This window comes from Eulemur rufifrons, chromosome 20, assembly GCF_041146395.1.
Source record: "Eulemur rufifrons isolate Redbay chromosome 20, OSU_ERuf_1, whole genome shotgun sequence".
Classification (NCBI taxonomy): Eukaryota; Metazoa; Chordata; class Mammalia; order Primates; family Lemuridae; genus Eulemur; species Eulemur rufifrons.
The window spans coordinates 20,983,894-21,010,263 of NC_091002.1; the positions used below are offsets into that span (position 1 = coordinate 20,983,894).

Below are 26,370 nucleotides of genomic sequence, written 5' to 3' on the forward strand. Positions count from 1 at the left end.
CTCCCTTTCTGGGTCACGGTGGGTTAGAAGATCTAATTTTATATTTCAGATATCCCACAGAGATTCAGATTGATGAAGTCCTTTTTCAGCCTGTAAGGTCTTGTGGGCCAGATATCACATTTTTCTTTGATTAGTCTTACACCATGCTATAAATGTGTCACATGAAACCTAGGAACTTTAAAAAAAGGGGGGGAGGGGGAAATTTTGACAATGGTGATTCTATATAGGAACAGCATAAATGTCTAACTTGTACCAAGAGTTAGATAACTAATGTTCCAGTAGTTATCTCCCTTGCCTACTTTCCTCCCTCTGTTGAGAAGTCAGACGGGAAATCAGCAACCCACCAGGTCTGGTAAGCATCTCATCAATCCTACCACTAATTGATTTTACATAAATTCTCAACTTTCAAAAAGCAGCATTTCAGCAAGGCAGTAATGACTCCATAATTGTAATCATCAACTCCTGAGTAATGTAATATGACCCAGAAAGACAAAAGGTCATTTGAAGACCAGAAAGAGGAATGAGACCCAAAACCAAAGACAGACGAACTCTCAATCTTCATGAGAAAATTCTGCATGCTCTGCCACCTCTGCAGCATTTCTTCACAAGCAGACTCTGGGCACAGGTGATGGGTTTTTCCACTGTAGTTACAATTTCATTTCCCAAAGTAAAAGGCTCTCCTGTCCAAGTATAATAGGAAAACTGAGAGCATGTCTCTCTGCGAATTACTAAAACACAGTTTTTGATAGCCTATTTTGTCACATCGAGTAGGAATGCCACCCCACACACTCTCTCTGCACCTGTCCACTACTGGGGCAATAAGTTAGTGTAATAATAGGTGAAGTAGGAAAGACCAGCTGGGCACAAAATGGTCCATAACACAATGGCTCTTGGAAAAAAAGTGGTGTTTACTTCTATTTTTTGGCTCTAGATATTTGTTTTTTCGCCTGATCCCACTTAGAGTCTTGTGTAAAGATTCTGAGTCTTGGTAAAGAAACTGAGCTTTAATCTAATTAATCTCCAATGAGATGTGTCCACAAGGAACAAAGTTATTAAAGAAAAAAAAAAACCAACAGAGAAAGAATAAGATGCATTAAGCAGATGGCTTTTTGAAAAAGTCATTTCAAAAAGACTTTCCTAAGACAAATGAACCAGTATAGATTCAGAGGAATTAACTGATTTAATGCAACAAATGTGGGCTTTTAAAAAAACTCTTCTTTAATTCCTAGAGTAGGACAATGATTAGACATAGCTCAGTTAATGCAGATGAATTTCAAAACACAGAAAATATGGCCTTTTTCTCCTTTTAAAATAGCTGACATAAAGGTACCTAGAATGAACCTGGACACTTAATGTTATACCAATCCTAGATAAAACTAATATTAAGGAGAAAATGCGCTCAATTCAACATTTATTAAGTACTTACTAAATGCCAGTGGGCATTATTATGCCGTAGGGGAAATGTCTAAAGCAAGCTACAACCACCCTAACCTTTCAAGGACATGAACTTCACCTAAAACCCATAAACAAGATCAAAAGTTACATTAAGAGGTCTTTCTATTACAGTGCCATTTTGGCACTTTTTACCTAGTCTGCTTTTCTCCAGAGACTATTTTACTGGCTCCAAAAAATGGGCGCCTTATCAATACATATTATCAAAGAAGTCAGATGACAGAAGAGAAAGGGAATAAATTCTTTTAAATGTAATTTTGATTCTGGAAATATAAAGACTAGAATAGCCCCTAGCAAAACAACAGCTCAAGATACGTAAGTCTTGTTAGACAGTGCTTGCAGAGAAGCAATGGAGCAATAACCAACTCCCTCCCAGTCCAATTAGAAGAAAGCCCCTTAGGAGGCCCAAACCCTCCCCAGCTCTATTCTTGCTCATTAACACTGGGTCTGTAACACAAGGCACCCTTTACTATTGTACATACCCTCTGGGATAATACGGTATTCCTCAGTCAGTTTGTTCCACGTTAGCATTCTCAGACCCAAACTGCTCAAGTTCAATTGATCTCTGTTGGTCTAAAAAAACTGCTCGTTATTTTCCAAATTCCCACAGTAATTTTTCACAAAAACCAAATGGACAACTCTGCAAGTCCTCCTGACTTTCTAGAGTCTGAGGAAAACTAAACAGTAAGATAAAAGCACTAATGGTCACTCCCTAAAATTATTCCACACACACATACACACAAAGCTCTCCCATCAGCACCAATGATCTATTCTGTGACTGACAAATTTTTCCTTTCTTGCTCATTAGTATGAAATCCATTGTACTGATGCTTTAAGTTAACATTACCATGAGACCTTATTTTTCTAAATCACAAAGGGGTGGAGAGAAAGCAGATTTTGAATAAACAAGGTTTAGATTACTTGCCAATTTTTTATTAAAGAACAGTGCACTTAGCTGGGAAGTAGTCATGATGTTTTTTAAAAAAAATAAAGCCATGGACCTGATATCCTGACAAGTTTGTAGTGACCACTTGAGCAGCCAGCAAGACCACGTCAGCTTCCATCCAGCATACGAGGAATGGCAATTTCCATTGCAAAGAGAGAGAACATGAAAATAAACCTGCAGTGCAATCTAATCTCTACATCTATCAAAGGCTTACCCACCTCCAATCCACAATTCCCTGACCATCCCCAAGCCAGAGATGACCCACACCTTCTCAGAGCTCCAGTGGCATCTCCTGAGCATGACATTCCACACACGCCATGGGGGTTAGTAATTTGAGTGTGTTTGCTCTTGGCTAGAGTCATCATTTCTTGTTTCCCTAATAGCATCCAACACACTCATCATACAAAGGAAGAACCCAGTAAATAACAGTGATTTGCCAAAAATACTTCAGAAAGGGCTCCACTGACTTGCCGCTCAAATGGAAAACATGAGAGTGACATACAAAACGGGGTAATTATGAATTTGGTGCCGTGGTGATTTTTTTTTTCCTCTTAGCAGAAGGGATGATCAGCCACTATCTGAGGTTTTATCTTCCTCTTGCTTTATTCCTCCTTGTTCCTAAGGCAGATTGAATAAATGTGGCTTAAACCAGGCCGCAAAAACTGGGGTTTTTTTAAGCAATATCTTAAGAAAAATATCTTTAAATGTACCCGTGGTCTTATTTTTCCGTAGAAACACTCCAAAAGGTTCACACAAAGGGGCTCTAAACATGTTTAAGTGATTTACTTTAAACGAAAAATTGTTTTACAAAGCATTACTTTGAAAAGGCAGCAGCTGCTGGATCCCACCTTCTGCTCTCTCCTAACGCATTTAGAGTATCCCTTCAACACTCAGGAGGTGTGTGCCCCTCCCCCCGCCTCCCCCTGCCGCCCAGAGGTGCTCTTCACAGACCAGAACTCCGGGCTGGGCTCCAGCTCTCAGGGGGCAGACGAGGCGCAGAAGCGCTGACAAGCCCTCACCAGCGGCAGCGATGCAGAGCGCCAGAATACACTGGGAAGCAGCTTCTCACGGTTGAGAGGATGAGGCACAAGCTGTTTTCTCACATCCTCTGCCTCTTAAGGTTACAACAAACCAGCCTCTGCTCCAATTAAAATCCCTACAGTTTATGTTTTCTCAGAGAAGGACAAAGCAAAGATGACCTGTGCTTGCTGGGAACATAACCAGCCATGTATGGTCTTGGTTGATAAATGAAGAGTTAAAAAAGATTAAAAATTTAAGTCATGACTGCCATGAAATTGTTTATTCATGGTAAGGTGTTTTGGGCAGTTACAGCTGTACAACAGTAAATTGTTAACAACCGTTTCCTGAAGAAAAATTTCCATTATAGATCACAGATAAGACAAGAAGCAGAGTGCAACGTTGCAGGGAGACCAACGTTCCAACCGATAGAGGATATGTCAGATGCAAGTCAAGAGGGCCTACCCTTTCCTGAAATCACTTTCAAGAAAAATTGTACTCTGAGGAAGATGACATTTACCCTAATTGCTTCATCTAATTAAAATTAAGGTAATTAAAAAAATTTCAAATGCACTTTAAATCTGATGTAGGGTATAATTAAAAATCAGATTTTAAAAAATATCATTGGGACAGTTGGGTGAAGGTTGGCAGACAAGAGGGGGAAAAAACAGTTTAGCTCTCAGGAAACAGGAGGGAAATGGCAGTCTGTCAAAGTTATTATAGGGGGACGTGTTTTTTCCCTTTTTAAAGACCAGAACTTAACAACTTGGAACATCTGTGCCCTTGCCTTTCCCAAGTATGCTGATGTCGAACAGCACTTCTCGTGTCAGTCTTCTCCCCAGCAGGAACCAGGCTGGTGAATCAGCAAAATGTCAGTATCTTTGGAAAGCTGCTACTATTATTTTGAGTTAGCAGGCATAGAAAAAAGAATGAGAGTGGTATTTACAGAAACAAAATAGGCAACTTCTGTATTAATACACAGGGTCACCGGCGACTATGCAACCGTCAGCGATGTAGCAAATCCCATAGGGAAGATTCAAGGTGCGCTAAAATGAACATTGGACTGAAAATCAGGGACCTGAAGTGTCAGCCTCAACCTCAACGGTCCAATATCTGAACCTCAGACTTGTCATTAAATCAATAAACAAATAAGGCACTGGGTTACATCATCTCTAAGGTTTGATCAGATACTGAAATCCCCCATTTTGTAGGTGAACTAAAATGTGAAGTCACAACTGGAACTCTTAGTCACTAAATCTGCAGAGACCATTTAGTGCCCTGAACAGGGCCAGTCTTACAGATATATACCTGCTAAAGACTGAATGTTTACAATACCCGCCAAATTAGCATGTTGAAACCTAATCCCTAGTGTGATGGTACTTGGAGGTGGGCCTTTGGGAGGCGGAGCCCTCATGAATGGATTAGCGCCCTTATAAAAGAAACCCAGTGAGCTCCCTCACTCCTTCTGCCACGTGAGGACACAGTGAGCAAACGGCTGTCTATGAACCAGGAAGCAGGCCCTCACTAGACACTGAAACTGCTGGCACCTTGATCTCAGACTTCCCAGCCTCCAGAACTGTGAGAAATAAATTTCTGTTGTTTATCAGCCACCCAGTTTATGATGTTTTGTTACAGCATCCCAAGCAGACTAAGGCAATACCCAATATATGCTTACTGACTGATCCTTAAGACTCCAGTACAGCTTATGGTTCCTCAGCACCTAGCACAGTGCCTGGCACAGAACAAGCACTCAAAGCACATCTACTGAATGAATTCATGAGACCATATACTGAGCTCACCCAGAAATAAGCTAACTGACTAGGGTTCTTGTACAACCCAGAACCCCACAGTGAGCCCTGGCAAACACAGTCATCAATCTGGGGACTGGCAGATCGATTCTTAATACTGTCTAACATTACATGAAGCATCAGAAATGTCTTAAGATTGCCCTTCAAGAAGCCTGCACTAAAATTATTCACTGATTTATTTCTATGAGATTATCAGGTAGGAAAGAGGCTAGTCAGACATGCTCTCAGGAGAGAGATTACCACAAAGATGAAAATAACATGAAGCAGCAGCAGATTCCCCATGAATATCACTCAAGCAGACTACCTACATTTGTCTCTTACCTTTGGAAATCTGGATTCAAACAGAACAACTAGTGGAAGTGAATTTAGTTTAATGAACATAGTACTGTCCACAGGCACATCAAAAACCTTTTGCAATAAAGCTATTGCACATCTGATAGCAAAGACAAAGTATAAAATGGTTTTGGAAGTCATGATTCAGATTCAGTTACAAGTAACATTTACTAAATGCCTACTATATATCAGAGACTGTGCTTAGCACTTATATGACACATTTGATCCTCTGAATAACACTGAAAGGCAAAAGTTATTAACTCTACTCTTTCAGATAAGAATACCAAGCCACGGAGGGCACCACATTTCACATAAGAAACGAAGCTGACAGTCAAACCTAGATTGTCTGTTTAGGTCTAATGCTCATTCAACAAACATTAAATGCTATGTATTATGCATCCAGCCTTTTTAGGAATTGGGAATATAGCAATAGATAAAACAGATAAACTCCCCTATCCTCCTGGACATCCCAATGTGCTTTCTACCACGGTTCACTGCCTCCTCTCGTCTCACTCCACTGGGCCATCTGTTAACAGAAAGATGTCTGGATCAAGAAATTCAAAATTGTCTGGCCTTGCCCCTAATAAAGGGCCTCCAAATCCAAATCCTGAAAATTAATCCTATTAGTATATGAACAGATACATCACAATGAATTCTAGTACTAATAAGAATTAGGACAACTAAGGATTGTCCAAATAGGACAATTAAGGATTGCTCGAGATTGTTAACAGGTAAAAACCAGATTTTCAAATGAATAAAGAGCACCCTGTGTCTCAAGATGGAAGATAATTAGAATGGAAATAGGACACCAGACGTGACAGCACACATCAACAGAGACAGACAGGAGAGAGAGTAAACAGCATTTCTCCACCATGTCAGCCTTGCTACTGAGGACGGATCTGAAAGGATATCTGTATTATCATGTCCAAGCAACCCGAGAAGCGACTGCACAGCATTCAGCTCCACCAGAAGGTGGTACAGGTCTGGCATGGTGGCCACCACATGCATCTCCTGAATGATGTCATTTAGGTCCAGCTCGGATTCCATGAACCTAGAAGGAGAAAATAAGATAGCATCATTGAAAGGAAAGGGGCATTATCAGCACTAAGAAGCAAATAGCAACGCAATCCAGACAAAGAGACAATCTGTCAAAGCGTCTACAACAGACCAACCAAGAAGTACGCTCATCCAAACATCATACTGTCACACAATTTCCTTGGGAAATCGATTTCCTCATTACAAAAATCAATCTTGGATTCAGATCTCATTACAGGGTTCCCCTTACTCTTGCAGTCACAAGCTGCCTTTTAGAGGCTCCCAAAGCGTTTTGCAGCATTAAATGATCTGCCCACCAGTCCTGCGGATTAGCTACCATTACCCCTTGGTGTGGCAATTCACTCTGTTGTCCTCAACAGAGTTATGCCAGTAATCCAAAAAGGGTTTCTTTTACTTCCGACTCCAGATCAAGGGCCAATTTTTCCCTTCACTCAAAGGAAGACAGTGAGATTCTGCCGCTATCCAAAATTATCCTCCCCCTTCCTGTAACCCCCTCCAGTGAGCTGATTAAGAAGCAGATCCGAAAGTAAAGTAGACCTAGTCTCTAGCATCCCATAATCACCACCATACCTTACATAGCATGATACTTCACCCACACTTCCACATCTGAACCTTCTGACAAACCTATGCCCAGGCACTCAGGACAGAACCACTTTGTATTCACTCTGCATGGCCTCCCCCAGTGTTTGACATATAAGAAATGCTCATTAAGCCCTGAATGAACAAGACAGGAAGGTTTGTTTTGAGAAGGAAATGAGCTAATCCATGTAAAGCAATTGAATAATATCAATACCTGACTGAGAGTGTTTAAGAGGAAGCAGTGGTTAAACAGACTCTGGGGCCAGAATACCTGGGTTTGAACCTGGCTTAGCCACCTACTTAGCCTATTTATACCTCAGTTGCTTCATCCATAAATGGAGACAACAATGTTACCTGTCTCATAGGGCTACTGTAAAGAATAAATGAATAAAAACATACAAAGCACTTAAAACAATGTCTAGCATATAAAAAGCACTATATAAGTACGCGTTACTACTACCACTGCTGCTATTGTTATCACTATATCTATCTTCTCTTCTAGAATGTAAGCTTCTTAAAGGCAGAAACTATAGCTTTGTCTCTTATATCCACAGATGTCTATTTGGTTGAATTGAGGGCACCAAGAAAAGGAGAATAAGCAGGGACTCTTGGAGTCGTACGGGACTCATCAACTTCCAGATGCTAAGGTGCTGAGCAAATACCACCTCTCCAGAAATCTGGATTCTGAAAGAAACAAAATCTAGAGACTATAATTCTTTAAAACATGTCCACATCTTAGACAACATCCCTTTCCTCATACTGTTTGCAATCATAACACTTATGTTTTTTCTGATTACAAAATACTGCTCTTTGTAGAAAACTGTGAAAAGAAAAACCAGTCCTCAAAAAAGTAAACAGACATCATCCACAACCCTATTAACCAGAAACAGCAATTACTCTGGTATGTTTAAGTCATTTTTCTCAACTCATAGACTTCTCCCCCAAAATTCTGAGTTGAGTAAAATGAATATAGTACATAGTTCTAAATTCAATTTTTGCTGTTGTTGCTAATATAGACTGAACAATTTCCCGCACCATTAAATATTCCTCTACAACAGGAACAGCCAGCACCTGACAGACTGCTGTCAGTCATTCTCCTTCTCCTCCTCCCATGGCAAAATCCCTCGCTGACAACAGCACTTTCCTGCTGAGCCCAGACAAGGCTTCAGAATCCTTCTCCACATAGTGTTCCAAGGAGAGATCACCAGTCAATCAGAGAGTGGGTGTGGCAGATTAAGTTTACCTGCAGTTCCTGTTCTAAATCATAAATTTTAAATAGCTACATAGTATTCCCTTGCGTAGATGTAATTCATTTAATCAATCCCCCTAAGACATTCAGATGGTTTCTAATTTTTCCCCTATAACAAATGACAGTTAGATGTATACATTCATAATTACTGTGTTAGAATAAATTCTCAGGAAGGAAAATGCCAAGTCAAAGAGTACGTATGACTTAATGCAGCAGTCCCCAACCTTTTTACCTTTTTGGCACCCAGGCACCAGTTTCATAGAAGACAGTTTTTCCACAGGACTAGGGGATGGGAGTGGGGGAGGGTGCTCAGGTGATGATACGATTGGAGTGGCTGTAAATACAGATGAAGCTTTGCTTGCTCACCTGCCACTCACCTCCTGCTCCTCCAACCCTTTTCCTAAGTTTCATGGAAGATAATTTTTTCTACAGATGGGGGTGGGGGCAGCACAGCTATCCTGCCAGAAAGGTACCAATAGTATGTGAAGTGCCTATTTCCCCTTACTCTCCTCACAAACAGTATTATCTATTTAAAATCTCCTCTATTTCAACACGGAAAATAAGACATTTTTTATTTTGCATTTCTAATACTAAGATGGTTAAATTTTTTTTAATGTTTACTATTTGTATTTCTTCTTTGTCCATTTTGATATCAAGGTACTCACCTTATTTATTGACTTTTAAACACTCTGTGTATTAAGGCAATTAATCTCTATCATATATGACAAAAAAATAAACCAGAGAAAAGTGTGTACATCATGCTTTTTGACATAAAAGTTTTTCTTATTTTTTAGACAAAGGTTTTTAAAAGTTCAAGTAGTCAAGTCTTTGCCTTTATGAACTCTATTTTACATGTATCCTGAGCAAAGTCTTTTCTATGCTAAGGTCAGACCTATTTTTGGTGTACTTTTATGTTTATATATATTTAAATGTTTAAACCATCTGAAATTTATTTTAGCATATGATATAGGGCAAAGATCTAACTTTATTTTCTGTAAATGTTTGGCCAACATTTCCAACACAATAATCTATCCTTTCCCTACAGATTTAAAGAAATCTCATCTATCATACACTAAATTTTAATGTGTGCTTTAATCTGTTCCTGGGCTTTTCGCTCTACTTCATTGATTTATCTGCAAATTCCTGAGCCAGGACCACACTTCCACATTGTTACAGCTTTATAGTATGTTCTGCATCTGTTATTGCAAAACACCCTCTAGTTATTATTCTTTTTCAGTGCTTCCTTGCCTATTTTCACCTGTTTATTATTCAAAATAAATTTAATAATTATTTTATCAAGATTCTCCCTTAATACCACTTTTTTTAAGGCTCCTTTCTCAGTGCTTACAAATAGACTACTTTTTTAGATCACTAGTTCCCTATCACCTGAAGTGTGGAAACCAATTCAGAATCATGACTCAGAAGGGCTGGTGGAGAAGGATTCAACTATTCCATGGGGCAGTAGATCTATGTAATCTCTGAACCCACAGGCTTAGCAAACCTCTAAGGCTTATTTGCTTCACATGGGTACTTTAAAAAAAAAAAAAAAAAAATCAGACTTCTGGTGAATCACTTGGCAAAAGATTTTTACAGTTCACCTGGAAGAACCAGGAAGGGAGACTGGCCACTAAACAGTAATAGACAAAAGCGGGCTGAGTACAATGGATAAGATTTGGGGATTTGGGTGACAATCAGGGAGTAAATGTCGGCCTGGAGAGAAGCCTCGGACAGTATCCTGCAGGGCTCTGTCCTTAGGCCTGTTTAGATCAACTATTTTATTTCATTATTATTTTTTGATCAATAACTTGGGTGAAGATATATAAAAGGTAAACTTAACAAATGTCATATAACACAAAGCTTAAGGACACAGTGTCACAGCAGCTGACAGAATCAATTCAAAAGTTCCGGACAGGCAATAATGATGTGCCAAATCTAACCAGAAGAAAATTACCTGGGATTCACATAGAAAACTGCACTGAACCAAAAAGTCATCTACAAATATGTGGAGTGGCAAAGACACAGTTTCATAAGAGCACATGTGTAGAAAGGACTTGATGGTTTTGTCAACTGTAACTGCAATACAAAGCAGAACCATGAGATAGTTCTACTAGGACAGAGACTATTTCTTATTCCTTTCTGGACACACAGTACCCCGCACACTCCTTGGTCTACCACAGAAACTCGGCACATGCCTGCAAATGAAGGAGCAATTGAAAGTAGCTGCCACAAATGCCACTGCAGCTTTAGGCTATTTAAAAGAAGGCAATACAGAGTTATCATGCTGATTAGATGTCCGTAAAACTTTCTGACATCTGTTATAGGAACCATCCTTTAGGGGGTTATGGAAACTAATTCAAGGAAGCAACCTAGATTCTAAGGAGGCTAGATTGCATCTCATATTACAATTTGTTGAACCTCTTTCTCATTCTGAGTTGAAATATTAAGAGTCAGAGCTGCCAAATGATCAAATAGGTTTCTTTGAAAACTTAGATCCTTATCACTGGGGGTAATTAAAAAAAAGTGATATTTAAAAAACGCCAAGAATTAGATGGTACAATGGACTATACCTCCCAGTTCCTTCCAACTTTAAGATTCTTCTTCCAAATATATGGTCTTAACCGAATGTTTTTAAATTTAAAAGGAGAAAATTACAAAATAAGCAGAGAATCAATCTGTGAGCAGGGAAATATCACAAAAATATAGAGTCCACTGTTGCATGAGCAATAACGTATAGTGGGAAATGCCTGGACTTGGGAATAAGATTTGACCTAGGTCATACTCCCAGCTGCACTATTTATCATGTGACTATGAGAGATGTGTCAACAAGTATTAATATTTATAGGTGCCAGTCACTATGCTAGGTACTGAGGAGATAAAGGATAAAAAATAATTCCAGTTTCTGGCCTCATGGAGCTCCCAGGCTAGCAAAAGTATAAATAATCTATTATACACAATTAATTGTATATACTGCCCAAGAGAAGTGTCACTGGAACACAGAGCATGGGGTCCCAAATTGGTCAAGGAAGAAAGTGAATATTAACCAACTTATCTCTCAATCTTGATCTCCTTATCTCTCTAGCTGAAGTGAGGATTAAAAGAAGTAACATACACAAAGTACGTAATAGTAGTTGGCACATAGTAGGTGCTCAATGAATCTGTGTACCCTCAAGCTTGCTATACTATAAGAAAGATAACTGCCTTCTGTTTTTGCTGACAAAGTACAGCCTACTCATTTAAAGCACACACTGCTATCTGCAGAGGGCTGTCTGCAGGCATTAGGCATACCTTCAGCAACAGATGACTCACAGCTGAGGGAAAGGATCAAGTTAGAGGTGATGGGAAAGCAATAGAGCAACATATTAAAACAGTAACCCGGGCTGAGATGAGGTCATCGATTCCATTTGATATGACAGAGAATATTTTCCTAGCCTGCCCATGTACATTTGCTTCAGACCAGCAGGATATTCTCCTTCACCCACAAGAGTGAATATTAGCAAGTGACCAGAAAAGTTCAAAAATACTGGAAAAGCAACAGAAGCTGACGAGTCCTAAATGCAACCACAAAATCAACAATCACTGCTAGGGGAACATGATGCTCCTTCCACTCAACTAAATCAGCGGTTCTCAAGGTGTGGTCCTAGGCTCCAGGATGGGGGTAAAAGGTGGTTGGAGATCTCTTTGGGGGTCTGTAAGATCAAAACTATTTTATAATAATTCTAAGAATTATTTACCTTTTTCAATCTCATTTTCTCAGATGTGTACAATGGAGTTTTCCAGACTGCTACACACCGTGTGATGATATCACTGCCCTGAAGACTAATGGAATGTGTGCTTGTGTATTTTTGTATTTTCTAGAATTTTCTTTGAGGCATTTAATAGTTTAAGAGTGCAGGGGGATCCTGAGACCAAAAAGGTTGAGAATCACTAAACTAAATAATTCTGTCTCTGCAAAAATGAAAAGAAGAACTGTTAAAGGACTTACTAGGGAAATAGCACACTCTACTCAATGTGATGTTTGGGAGAAAGATCACACAGCGCAAAGTGGAGGTTGCCTAAGGAGAATTGTCAATTGAATCTGAAATGCAGCCAAATGAAGAGAGGCATTTTTGGGTATGCGATCAAAATGACAACTGCATATTGTGGGAAAATAAATCTGAATCTTTCTGATCTCAACCGGAAAGTTTCATTCAAATATGCTCTAGCAATTTTCATCTTAATTGCACCTTGCTGGTGTAGAGAATTATGAAAGACGCTGCACCAGTAAGAATTCAAGAACTCAAGGTTAAAACACAATGTAGTTTCCTAACTGCTTCTGACATGAAAAAAAGTTCTTTATGCATAATTTCAATCTTCATATGTTCAGATTTTAAAATTAAAACAGTATATAAATTTTGTCTGAACGGAACACACTGATTTTTTTGTAATAAAATAAAATCTTCTTAAAACCAGTTTATGAACTGTAACACGAAGGTCCCTAAGATGTAGCCAGTGAACATAACCTGCAGAAATTCACTGCTCTAAATTGAGAGACGTACGCCTACCAAGTGGGCAAAGGCAATGCTGGTATTCCAAGAAGTAAACTGAATTTATTAAATTTCCAGTGTTATCAACCTACAGCATAGCTTTCTCATGATGCATCTTTAGGTTCCAAGCAATGGGTATTTAATAAGGATGCCATGGACAATATACGATCTCTCATGTTTACTGTGCACCTACAGAATTGGCAGGTGCTGTGGTAGGCACGACAGAGACAAACAAGACACAGCCCACCTCCTAAAAGGAACAGAGCCTAATACAGAAACAGTGGGTAGAGAAATAACAATAAAACAAATGGCAAAGATGTTAAAGACTGATCACATCCACTGTGGGCAAGAACATAGGAAAAGAGATGCTGCTGGAGGGAGAAAAAAAGGATATAGTGGGAAAATGGGCAGTAGCTATTAAAGTATAAAAATGTACATACCCATCAAGCTGGGAATTCAACATTTAGGTATCTATCCCATAGAAATACATGTACGCAAAGACACACGTACAAGGTTCACTGCAGCATTGTTCACAAAAAGCCAATGTTTAAAGTAACAAAATGCCCATCAATAGAAAAATAATTAAATAAATCATGGTAGTTCCAAACCAAGAAATGCTATGCACCAAGTTAAAAAAGGGGGGGGTAGATATGCACACACTAACATGGAAAGATCTCCTATTATGTAACCCCAAAAAAACCAAAGTACAGAACAGGTACAGCACAATTTACATAGAAAAAAATACATATGCATAATTAACTGTTCACAGAGTTATCTGTAGGTAGGGGAATGGAAAAGAGGTCAGTGCAATGAAGGAGAACTTTCATTTTCTACGCATGTACCGTCGGTACTTTTTACAATGACAATCTCTTCACGTACGACTTGTATAATTTAACACACACAAACACAGAGCACAATGTAGTAAGTGCTACTGTATGGTGGAGGTCACTATAAAACCTGATAGGATTCTGGTGTTGGGCAAGCTGAGCTCCGACCTAGCTACTCCTGCCATCAAAGAGGGCGGTCACCCTAGGTTCAGTCGCCAGGTCCTCCCCACTCCACCTCCTCATCCACAGTACAAGGAGAACATAGGGGACTACACTGGCCTCGCTAGGTTGTGTGAAGACTCTGTACCCTCTGACACCTCTGGGTCTTTGTTCATGCTCCTCATATTGCCCAGATCAAATACCACCTTTTCTGTGAAGCCCTTAATACCTTCCAACTTGGCATTTACTGTTTCTTCTCCTATGCTCCCACAGCACTCTGCTTATATTTCTCTTAAAGTGTGTATTTCCATTTACCTTGCTTGCATTTATAGTTGGTCTCCCTAGTAACCTATTATATAAACTTGAGTGCAAAGATTGTACTACTCAATTCTTAATTGCCTAGGGGCCTTGGGCATATTAAGATTCATTAAAAGAATATGTCCTGGGAGGGAGAAAGACAGGGAGGGAAAGAGATTTAGAACATTAAAATCTGTATACATATGGAAATCCCTTTAGTTAGGATTCAAGACTGACAGAAAGATACCAGATTTCTCATTACAGCACTTCACAGTGCACTGAAGTGCCAGTAATCATTTTGTGACCACCTACTATGTGCCAGGTACTGAGCTAAACACTCGCCATTATTCTCATTTAATATCCACAACAACCCTGTGAGGGAGGTATTATTTCCTTATACAGACGAGATATCTGAGGCTAACAATGGGGAAGTGACTTATTCAAGGTCATGTGGGAGTCACACCCATATTTGACCCCAAAGCTTTTGACATTATCTCTTTCAGCAGTAAAGCCATTATTAATGGCAGCCATAGTCAGTTTTCTTTGGGCACTGAGAAGAATAATGCAGGAAAGAGTTAACACAGCAGGCTTGGTCTTTAGAAGGGCCTGCTTACAAGGCTGGCCCTAGGCTGGCAGCTGGGAACTTGGCTTTCAAAATGTTCCCTAAGTAAGAAGGTTGCTTTGCCAGCCTGAGGCACTGAACAGCTGCTTTTCTTCTGGGAGTCTAGAATTCTGGTAGCTGTTACTGGCAAAGAATGCATACATGACCAGTCCCCAAGAAAAACCCTGGGCTCAGAGTCTCAAATGGAATTACCTGGCCAAAAACACTGTGTATGTGCTGATGCATTTCACTACTGGAGAAAGGGGCATGTATGTCTGACCCCTCCCGGTGAGAGGGAGAAAACAGGAAGCCTGTACAGGAATTTCTCTCGATACCGCCTGACATCTTTTCCCCTTGCTGACCCTGTTGTGAACCCTTTCACTGTAATAAATCATACCCGTTAGAACCCCTGACTCTGAGTCCTATGAGTCCTTCTAGTGATTTCCAGAACATGCGGGTCATCCTGGGACTCCTGACACAAATCACAAAAGCCAAAGCAAACAAAAAACAAAACAAAATTAGCAAACAAAACACCACAGAGGACAAAGGATATCAGCAAAACAGAGCCTTACTTCTCTGGATTGTCTGGAAATTTAATCCGCAACTCTTGGTTTTTATATGATCTCTTTTCAAATGTGAGGATCATTTTCTTCACTGAGCTTTCATCCAATGGCTCCTCCTGGTACAAAGCGACAAATGTAACAACTTCAGTCCACAGGGATTTCACATTCACTGTCACTACTTCTTTCCTGTGGCTCTCACACTCCACCTCACTTTGCCATTGACCTTTCTGGGTTCAATGTACACATTTTATCTTCCCCACTACAATTGATGAGGGTTAAGGGTCCATATCATATGCTTCTGTGCATCACTCTGGGTGTCTCACATCAAGCCCAATATCTAATACAGGAAATTCAGTTTAAAGCATTAAAGACTTACTTAACAAATATTTCTTGAGCACACTATATGACACAAAGTTGGCAACAATATTAGATAATATTATTTAATATATATTTTATCCTTCTCTTCTGCTGTACAGGTTAAGACTCAGAGGTTTAAAAAAGAACTTGTTTAAGATCAAACCCTGAGTCAGTGACAGTGGGCCTTAATCTTTTCCCTATACCAGGGGTTGGCAAACTGCAGTCCACAGGCCAAATCCAACCCACTGCCTATTTTTTATTTTTGCAAAGCCCATAAACTAAGAATGATTGCTAATTAGCTACAGTCACTACTTTGCATTTCTTACACATTACTTTGCCTGGTTCTCAGAATTTAGTAATCTTGCCCAAAGGAAGCATAAAAAAACTAGTAGACTATACAGAATTTTCTTACTTCATATACTAGAATAATACTTACAAAGGTAAATAAAATGAATATTTGAAAATTGAACCATTTTTCTCCAAAAAAATTCTATACTAAAAATTCAGAATTGTTTTATCTTCTGTTTACTTTCCAGTTTAAATTAATGTGCTGCAATGCACCGTGCCTCTCTAACACTCTCCCAACTCCCAGCTTCATTGCTTTATAGTCATTGACCATAACTCACACCTAAAAGCAATAAAGAAACTGCTATTAAGAGAACTTCAAATAGACCCTATTGGAAAGCACTGAATCATCCCATAATTTTGTAAGTACTCAAAAATGTTAGCTATTATTTTATTATTAAATTTCTATTTCCATATACTGGGTTTTAAGTGGGAGATACTCATAAATTCATTTTGGGTATGAGACATTTCTTAGATTGTATCAGTGACTCCTGGATCCTGAGTGGCTCTGTTGGACCCCTACCTCCTCTCCCCAGGGTCTGGAGCTTACAGAGATGTGGCAACTGAAGCCAGTGTCCTAGCTCAGTCAGGACTCAGAGCCTGGCTTCACTACTTACTAGCCTTGTGGCAAATGCTATTTTGCTGAATATATTCCCTAAACCCTCACCAAGTCCAGCTGATTCTACCTCATAAGTCCTTCCTGAACTCATCTACTTTGCACTTACAATAAAATCCCAAATCCCATGACCTATATAAGGAAGGTCTGGTAGGATCTGGCCCAGATAATCTCTCCAACCCCAAACCAGGACAAACATCCCTGCTGCTGGCCCGTGTCTACTTGTTCATTGCTGATTCTCCAGTGCCTGGCATACAGCAGCTACTCAGTGGAGATCTGCTGGAAGAAGAAAGGAAGGGAGGGTGGAAGGAAAAGAGGGATGAATGAAAATGTTACCTGTATCTTTTAAGGTCATAGAGATGACCCAAAGAGGTGGTGTACACAAAACTGCTTTGTAAACTATATTAATGCAAGCTGTTATTGTTATTATTAGCAGTAGGCACAATGTACCCAACATACCTCTAGAATTTAACTAAAATAATCAAAATTTCTAGGAAAGGGTTAAATCACTATCAAGCAACCTCAACATCCACTGCTTTTCTTTCCCTTAGCTAACACCTTGCCCACCCTGTAGAAAAATCATATTAGTGGTAATAAAGCTCTCATAGGATTTCCAAAGTTCTGGCCTCTCCAAGGTTTGGCCTTCCCCCCTTTAATTTCTCTCCAACACAGGGGGAAAACTGAATTATCAGTCTTAGTCATCGGCCACAGCAGTATCTCCAATAGCTCAACGTCAGAAACCAGAGGGAGATTTCAGAAAGATGAATGCTGGTGATGTAGCACAAAAAGGACAATAATATTTTACAAGTTCACGTGACTTTACAGGGGCAAACATCACTTGTTTTTCATCAAATGGGACTTCGGTGGCAGTGAGAAAATAACTCCTGGACTTGTAGCCTTCCATGTGTCATTTTTACAAAGTGATCTCTTTTTCCCTGTCCCTTAACAGAAGGGCTGGTCCCACATTACATTTCTGTCTCCCAGGCTAGAAACCACTTACCCATGACAGCTACTATCCTAATCCTCCAGTACCAGCCTTGCCCTACATGGGAATTATACCTGCCAATTAACTGCTGCTGCAGGGCTAACAGATTGAGCAGAAGCTGCTGAGGAGGGACGGAGGGAGGGTGTGCTATACACGCTATTTGTCTAAGCCTGGCAAGGATGCTGCTCTCAGAGAGGAAATTCAAAAATCCAGGACTGACTCCCATCACACATTTCCAAAGTGTCATCCTCTTTTAGGGAAAGACCCCCAAATTGGCACTGGTACAAATCCTACTGAGGAGAGAGCTATTGTCATAACACAGTAAAGACCTTTTTGGAACATGAATCGATTTTTTATTCTTCTCAGATTCACATTCCAGCCTCATTTTTTAAAATACAAACTTAGCATCGTGTCTTTGAGGGAACCGAAAAACAGCTGGCTCTTAAGAATCTATTTCCATAATTCATTATATTGAACAAAATGCCACAGTGAAATAATGTACAAGTTAACACGTAAAGATTTAAAGAGACACAAAGGTAAGGTCATTTTGTTTTTAATCACTGATATTTTACTCTACTCTTCTCAGCTCCATTCATTTATTCATTCAATAAATATTTATTGAGGGCCTACCAAGAGCAGGTATTGCTCCGAGTGCCAGAGATACAGCTGTGAACAAAACGGAGCCGGTCCCTGTTTTCACGAGAGGTTGGAGGAAGGACACCAATGAGTAAAATAAACAAACAAGAATTTCAAATCATGATATGTGCTGTGCAGACAATATACAGAATAAAGTGATAAGAAATTGAGAGAATGGCTTGCAGCATTACCTAAGAGATAGGAAAGAACTCATGGAGGAGGGAATATCTGTACTGATACCTGAATGAGAAGAAACCAGCTGTGCAAAGCATAAAGGAAGAAGAGCATTCCCATAGAGGGTACGGAAGTCAAAAGGTCCAGAGGTCCACGGTGCAAAGGTCCTAAGGCATCTCGAGGAACAGCAAACAGAAAGGCCCTGAGGCATCTCCTTCCCTAAACTGTACTTTTTCAGTCACATCTAAATACCTGATATCATAGCACCCCCTCGAATTTCTCCACCTTTGTCGCTTTGCTAAGATTATTTCTTCTGCCCCAAAAGCCCTTCCATTTGTTTGATAAAATTCAACTCTTTCAAAAGCTATTAACTATATTCAAAAATGCAAGTGCCTTCTATGTGTCCTCAGCATGATCTAGGAAGCCTTCCCTAACCCTCCCCACGCAACACCGACAGCCCCTTCCTCCTGTGCCCACAGCTCAGTGCTTGGGCCTTGAGGATGGCACATAATGCAGAATAATTTAAAAACTCTATCTGTCCTATCCTTTACACTTCGCAAAATGCTTTCCTAACTCCATTATCCCACTTGACCTTTACATCAACACTGTGAAATAAGAATTCTTAACCCTATTTTACAGATGAAGATGGTAAGCTCAGAGAAGCTAAGTCTTTGGCCCAAAATTATACTCTACAGATGCTGTGTCAGGGCCACACCTCTCAGCTCCCACCCAGCTCTGCCACGTTACCTCTTCCTCTTCCTCCTCTCCCTCTCTGTCAATAATCTGAAGCAGCCTTTTTTTGTCATCATCTGCTTCTTCCACCACATTCATTTCCTCTTCCCGGTAGCGGCCACGTTCTCGAGTACCAGCTTGCTTCCGACGCATTTTCAGCTCTTCCTCTTCATCATCCCGGGGACGTTTTGTGCCCCTGTTGGGCTGAGAAAGAGGGAAAAAAAAAAAAAAAAAAAACCACAGGATTTTAGAGCTGGAAAAGATGTAGAAAGGCACAGACAGCAAATATTCTAAAAGCCTTCAAGAATTCCCTGATTAAAAGCACCACAGCATACAATTTCTCCCACCACATGGAGTAAAGCTCTACACGGTCATTTTTCAGACCCTTAATGATTCTGTAAATATACCATGAAAATCAGAAGCTTTTTTTTTTAACAGAATTTTTTTAATATGCAGTTTTACCACTTCACAAAATCTGTGTATACAGAAATATTAAGGAACAAAGGCCACATTGAGATGGGGACACTGGGTCTCACTTACTAGTAAAGACAACCCTCAACACCAACCCTTTATACATATCTTCAAGTGTAAGAGAGATCACAAAGCTTTTTATACAGTCACTCGCGAGCAGTCCAAACACAGAATACTACATAGCTAACTTCCTAGAGCCAATTCTATTTTCCAGAAGAGGTGAACAAGGCCCAGAGGCTGGGCAAAGGACCTAAACAGACACCTCTTTGAAGAAGACACACAAATGGCCAAAATATATGAAAAACTGCTCATCATCACTTATCATCAGGAAAATGCAAATGACAACCACAATGAAATACCATGTCACACCTGTTAGAATGGCTACTATCAAAAAGATGAAAGACAACAAGTGTTGGTGAGGGTGTAGAGGAAAGGGAACCCTGCACACTATTGGTGGGACTATACATTAATATAGCCATCATGGAAAATAGTATGGAAGTACCTCAAAAAATGAAAAACTAGAATTACCATATGATCCAGCAATCTCACTTGTGGGTATGCATCCAAAAGAACTGAAATCAATACGCTGAAGACATACCTGCCTTCCCATGTTCACTGCAGCATTATTCACAATAGCTAAGACATGGAAGCAACCTAGGTGTCTAACATTAGATGAATGGATAAAGCAAATGTGGTATATATACACAGTAATATACTATTCAGCTTTAAAAAGGGGGAAATCCTGTCATTTGCGACAACATGGATAACCTAGAGGACATCAAGCTAAGTGAAATAAGCCAGGCACAAAAAGACAAATGCCACATGATCTCATTTACATGTGGAATCTAAAAGACTTAAACTCACAGTAGAGAGTAGAATGATGGTTACCAGAGACTAGGGGAAGGGGTACATGAGGAAAGGGGACATGTTAATCAAAGGATATAAAGTTTCAGTTAAATAGGAAAAGTGTTAGTGATTCATTGTACCAAATGCTGGCTACAATAAATAATAATGCACTGTATATTTCAAAATTGCTAAAAGAATAGATTGTAAATGTTCTCACCACAAAAAAATAAAGTATGTAAGGATATGTGTATGTAAGGTGAATTTGTTAACTAGTCTGATTTAATCATCCCACATTGTAAACATACATTAAAACATTATATTATACCCCACAAATATATACAACTATTATTTGTCAGTTAAAAATAAAAGTTTAAAATTTGTTTTTAAAAAGGCCCAGAGGCCAAGCATTATCCAAGGTCACAAAACAATTAGCATCACTGAAAATATTATGGAAATGGTACTTCCTGACTCCTAGTCCAAGGCTCTTTCCATCATACTCTGTTAGGACCTCATTTTGCCTTTTTTTTAAATTAATTTTTTAAAAGATGGGGCCTCACTATGTTGCGCAGGCTGGACTCAAACTCCTGGGCTCAAGCAATCCTCCCACCTCAGCCTCCTAAGCAGCTGTGACTATAGGCATGTGCCATGGCACCCTTTTGCCTCATTCGCTCATTTTGCCTTTTACGAAGCAATCCACGAAGGAGTTCTTACTGTTGCTTTCCACTAAATTAGAATAAAACAAGGCACTACTGAAATGGGCTTCAGAGCTGAGGAGAAACAGCACTGCACCAAACATCAAACAGCCTAACGTCTCCATTCAGCTCAACTTACCACTGGTTTACAGAATTCTGGGCCCTTCATCTACCTTGCTAAACGTTAGTTAGTTTCCTTATCTGCAAATGAAAATTATAATCCTTTTTCCTGTGAACCTCAAAAGGTTGCTTTTAAAGTGAGAGAACTCCAAACTATAATAGTACTAAACAACTATATAAAATAATCACTATGAGGTAATACACATGATTCTGTCTTCCCCAACAAAACATTTGTGTTAAGTTCTTCAATGAGCTTTTCTTTAAATGATATAATAACTGCACCCACCAATAGTGTGCTAGGTGCGATGTGGTATGTTACTATTAAACAGAAGAAAATGCCACATTCACTGCCAGACTGCTAAGTTGTTTGGTAAAAACAGATAAATTTCTATTACACACATTACACACCTCACCTTTTGACTTTTACTGAACTGCACGACACCAGTGGTGGAAAGTCATTCCCCTCTATAATCACGTTTCCTCCTCGTTCCACATGCCAGGTGCTTCAGTAAGTGTGAGCATATGACATTGCTCAGGAAACTCACATTAGACAATTTAGTTTGTGGGGTACCACCTGTTATTTTTCACTTTCTTCCCAGTCCCGCTAGGATAGATTATAATTTCATATGAACACACCCTATTTTCATAAAGACAAAAATTACTATAATTACAAAGAAAGAAAGAAAGAAAAGGAAAAGAAAATCAATATCCCAGTAACCACAGACTACAAGAAAAAGGAGGTGGCAGCGTCCATGCGAGAAGAAGAAGGGAAGGTAGCTCCATCCTAAAGGAGAGCAGGCTTTGAGCCTGAAATCTGTAGCTCCCCAGCAGGTAAGGAACTTCAGCCCCCTGGGAACACTAATTCTTTCAAGCTCATAAAACAAGCCCTGCTGTGATTCTGATTAGCGTGAGCCTAATGCAGCAGCCAAGTCAAGGCATGAGCTCCACAGTTCTCCACGGAAAGGAGATTTCTGGATTATCTCTGAGAGTAAAGAGAAAAGGCAGTGGACCACAATTAAAGGGAGAAAGCTAAATACTGCCACAGTTAAGAAATGCAAAATAGAAATAACTCTGGCAATGTCTCTTTTGAACACATCTTCCAATCCACTTCTTTAAAACAAACATTTCAGAAGTCAGGAGAGGAGTTTAATTTTTACCTTTAATAACTTAGATTGAAACGGCACTTTCCTTCTGCAGAATTTTAATTTTCACCACATCTCTGGGGAGAAACAGTTCTATTTTATAAGTAGGAAGACAGGATACTTCTGAGATCTTTCAATAAACTCTTCAATAAACTCTTTCAAAGAAAGCTTCTGAGATCTTTCAATAAACTCTCGCAAAGAAAACCTGGTCCCTTCTAAAAGTTGAACGTGATCTCTGGAAAGCTCGTTAATCTACCATGATTCTAGGACCCTAACTGAGACAGATCTGAGGAACTTTCAGGCAGGAACATATACCCATAAGTCATACAAGACCCTGGTTAAGTTAAAACAATATTTGTTAAATCATTAATTCAACAAATAATTTATTAAAGAATTCTAAGGCTTGAAGCATCCTCAGGCAATCAGTGGTCCAACAGCAGTCCCAGGCTTCCAGTAAGGTCATGTCTAAATGAAAACACAGGGATAACTAGGGCCAGCCAGTGTGAATCCTTTAGACAAGAATAGCGTTAGTAACTTTTATGAATAGTCTAAGTATAATATCCCTAAGAGAGCAAACTTCAGGTTCACCAACTGCTTCTCCAACCTTCTTCCCCCTCACACACAGGATTTCAGCTTTAGCTCCTCCTGTGACACCTCTGTGGCAGGGCAGAGCAGAGCCCACTAAAGGTACTCTGATATAGCTCCTTCACCAACATAGCAGCTCCTGTCTTCCTCTCCGACAGATGGAAAAGTGTGCAAAGGCCCAGAATATTTATTTCTGCATTTTTCCCACCCTAGGCACAATTTTTAAGAACTTTTCTTCTGTACTTGTCTTCTTAACCCTCTATTGTATCTCTTTAAAACACTAACACTACAAATAGAGAGGTTTCCACCCCTTCCTGAGATTTGACCACTCTGAATAATAAAGGCTAAGATTCATTTCTTCAACATTTATTAAGTGCCAACTCTGTATAAGGCACTGTGCCGGGTACTGGGCACATAAGTATGAACAAGACAAACACTGCCTTGCCACCACAGCTTAACAATCTAAGACAGTATCAAATTGAAATATGATACAAGCCACAGAGTAGTCACATTTTTAAAAAGTAAAAAGAAACAGTTAAATTAATTTTAATAATATACTTATTTAATCCAAAATATCACTTTAACATGTAATCAAATATTTAAAAATTACAAATTTGATATTTTACATTTTTTTTTTGATACCAGGTCTTAGGAATCCGATATGTATAGTACTTCACACTTACGGTATATCTCAATACAGACTGGCCCCATTTCATGTGCTCAACAGCCATATGCAGCTAGTGGCTAAAGTATGGAACTGCACAGGTCTAGGGGATTTCCATCTGAGGGATTCCTGTTCCCAGATAAAGCCAAAGTGGAACTGTCTTTCCAGCAATATTGAATGAAATATGGACTCTTATAAAGCTGAAGTCCTGACTGTTTATTAAAGGTCCACTCTAAAAATTATGACGCTAACTCAACAACCTGACACAGAAATAAACTTCTTGATTATATTTACCCAATATTCACCACTGAGAGAGCCATTGCTTATATAAAACAAAAGAAGAATTGTAAGCAGGGAAGAAACTCAGGGCTGTCAAACTGATTTCACTACAGGGGAGCCGAAGGGCTTTTGATCCAGAAAGAGAATATAACACTCTCAGCCTGTCAGAGAGGTCAGCGGCTCAGGCCAAGCTCTCCTTGTGTCTTACACAACCAATCCCAAGAGGCTTAAGCCATTCTTACCAGTCACCTTTGGAGATTAATTTGTTTTAGTATCTGAAAGGTATTTGGAATCCCTCAAGATGAAGGAATGACAAAAGCAACTGTTCTTAATAAAGTCATTTCTCTGCTTCTGCTGCCCACAGAACTACAAGAAAAAATGATTAACTCTTAACTTCTGATGTACCAGAACATCTGCCTTCAAGGGTTTTTACAATCTTCTACATTCCCTGCTTTACTCCCAATAGGTGGTGAGAGGTATAAAAGCTCACTAAGCATTCGCCACCATCCAACCACACAGCTGGTAGATAGCCTTTCTAGGACACATAAAGGATTCCTACTTACTCAAAACTTACAGTAGGCTTCAAGATAATATATATGGTGCCTTTCCTTGCCAATGATCTTGAAGCCTATTGTGTACGGGGTGTGTGTGTGTGTGTGTGTGTGTGTGTCTCCATCCATCCCCCTGGAAATTGAAATGAAGACATCTTCATGAAAGCTTTGAAAGAGTTAAAAAATTAAGTAAGCAATCTGCCTAGGATACTCCCTGTGTACCCAGACAATATCCAACCTAAGCTGTGGGTTTCATTTTTCCCTCTTTTTTTTTTTTAATTAAAAAGCAGTGAGAAGCTGTAGCTATAATGAGGGGCTGTGGGAACATGCAGTTATATTGGGCTCAAAGTAATGTACCATAGGAAGAGGCTATATCACCAGAACGAATCCTAAATTAAAACTCCACTATGAAACCAACTCCATTTCCTCTGAGCATGCAATCTATATTATTGCATTTATGGTCTGTCTCGACCTCAATTAGACTCAGGGGCTGGGGGAGACAGGGAACTTCTATAATAAGCAATAATGGTCTCATTATGATAAATTATGAAAACACACAGTACAATTATTAATGTGAAGAGCACATTTGTATCAGAATATAACAATGTAAATGTCTGTGTGTCCAAATATAGCTCAATATTCCAAGTTACCTGGCTAAGAAAGGGGATAATTCTTAAAAGCACTTTCACATTAATAGATGAAAAAAGATGTCCAATTCTATTAAGGAAATGAAAAAAGTAAAAAGAAACCTCTACAACCTTGTAATAAACCAGAACTCTTCACCTAGCACTAAGGGGCTCAGCTAACTTCAGAAAAGGGTCTTCCAAGTAGGGCATGAAGTGCTGTTTCCTAAATATCAAACAATAGGAAAGACTAAGAAATTTGAGCTGGAAAAAAGAGATAATCTAGTTTATCTCTCTCTTTATAGAATAGGGAAATCTGAGCCCAGTGGGTTTAAGCAACTTGTCTGTAATGAACAAAAACATAAGGCTTCTAATTCCCAGTCCAGTGTTTTCCCTTTTTCTCCATACTAACTCAAGATTGGTTGGAAAGAAAGTAAGAGGATACTGAAGACATCACCCGTAAATAAATAAACAGAGCTATTAAAATATACAAATACAGACTAGTCCCTATGTTAGACAGGAGAGTTATAACTAGAACTCATCAATAGGAAAAGGCTCCTAACCTGTTTGAATGTGTCATCCTGTATAGACAATGAGTTTTGAATACAGATTTTCCACCTTTGGATCAAATCCTGGCCCCTCTATTCAGCAACCCTGGAAAGTAGCTTACTCTCTCTTGGCTTGAGTTTTCTCAGTCTATAGACTGTGAACAATAACCTTTGTCACACAATTAGTTATGTATATATGTATACGTGCACATAAAGGCCTATGTTTCTAAAGTACAAAGCACAGTTTGACCCATAGAAAACAACACATGGAGCTCCAAGAGACATATTTGATTAAAAATCAAAGAGGTTCAAGGTTGGAACGGGCTTTGATCATTAACAGTTAGCTTTTAGGCGAGGCACGGTGGCTCATGCCTGTAATCCTAGCAACTTTGGGAGGTCAAGGCAGGAGGATTGCTTGAGGCCAGGAGTTGAGACCAGTCTGGGCAACACAGCAAGACTCCATCTCTACAAAAAATTTAAAAATTAGCCAGGCATGGTGGCGCATGCCTATATTCCCAGCTACTCGGGAGGCTGAGGCAAGAGGATCACTTGAGCCCAGGAGTTCAGGGCTGCAGTGACCTATGATCATGCTAC

The 26,370-nt window shown here is 39.5% G+C and overlaps 1 protein-coding gene across 1 annotated transcript in view; it reads right to left on the bottom strand.

Annotated features, from left to right (window-relative positions):
* The window catches only part of CTNNBL1 (catenin beta like 1), a 164,916-nt gene that overhangs the window by 113,652 nt on the left and 24,894 nt on the right, over positions 1-26,370 (bottom strand). The window contains exons 2-4 of the mRNA XM_069495478.1: positions 19,271-19,459; positions 15,420-15,526; positions 6,468-6,607 (exon numbers count right to left, since the gene is read on the bottom strand). Coding sequence (XP_069351579.1) covers positions 6,468-6,607; positions 15,420-15,526; positions 19,271-19,459 — 436 coding nt within the window. The remainder of the gene's footprint in view (positions 1-6,467; positions 6,608-15,419; positions 15,527-19,270; positions 19,460-26,370) is intronic.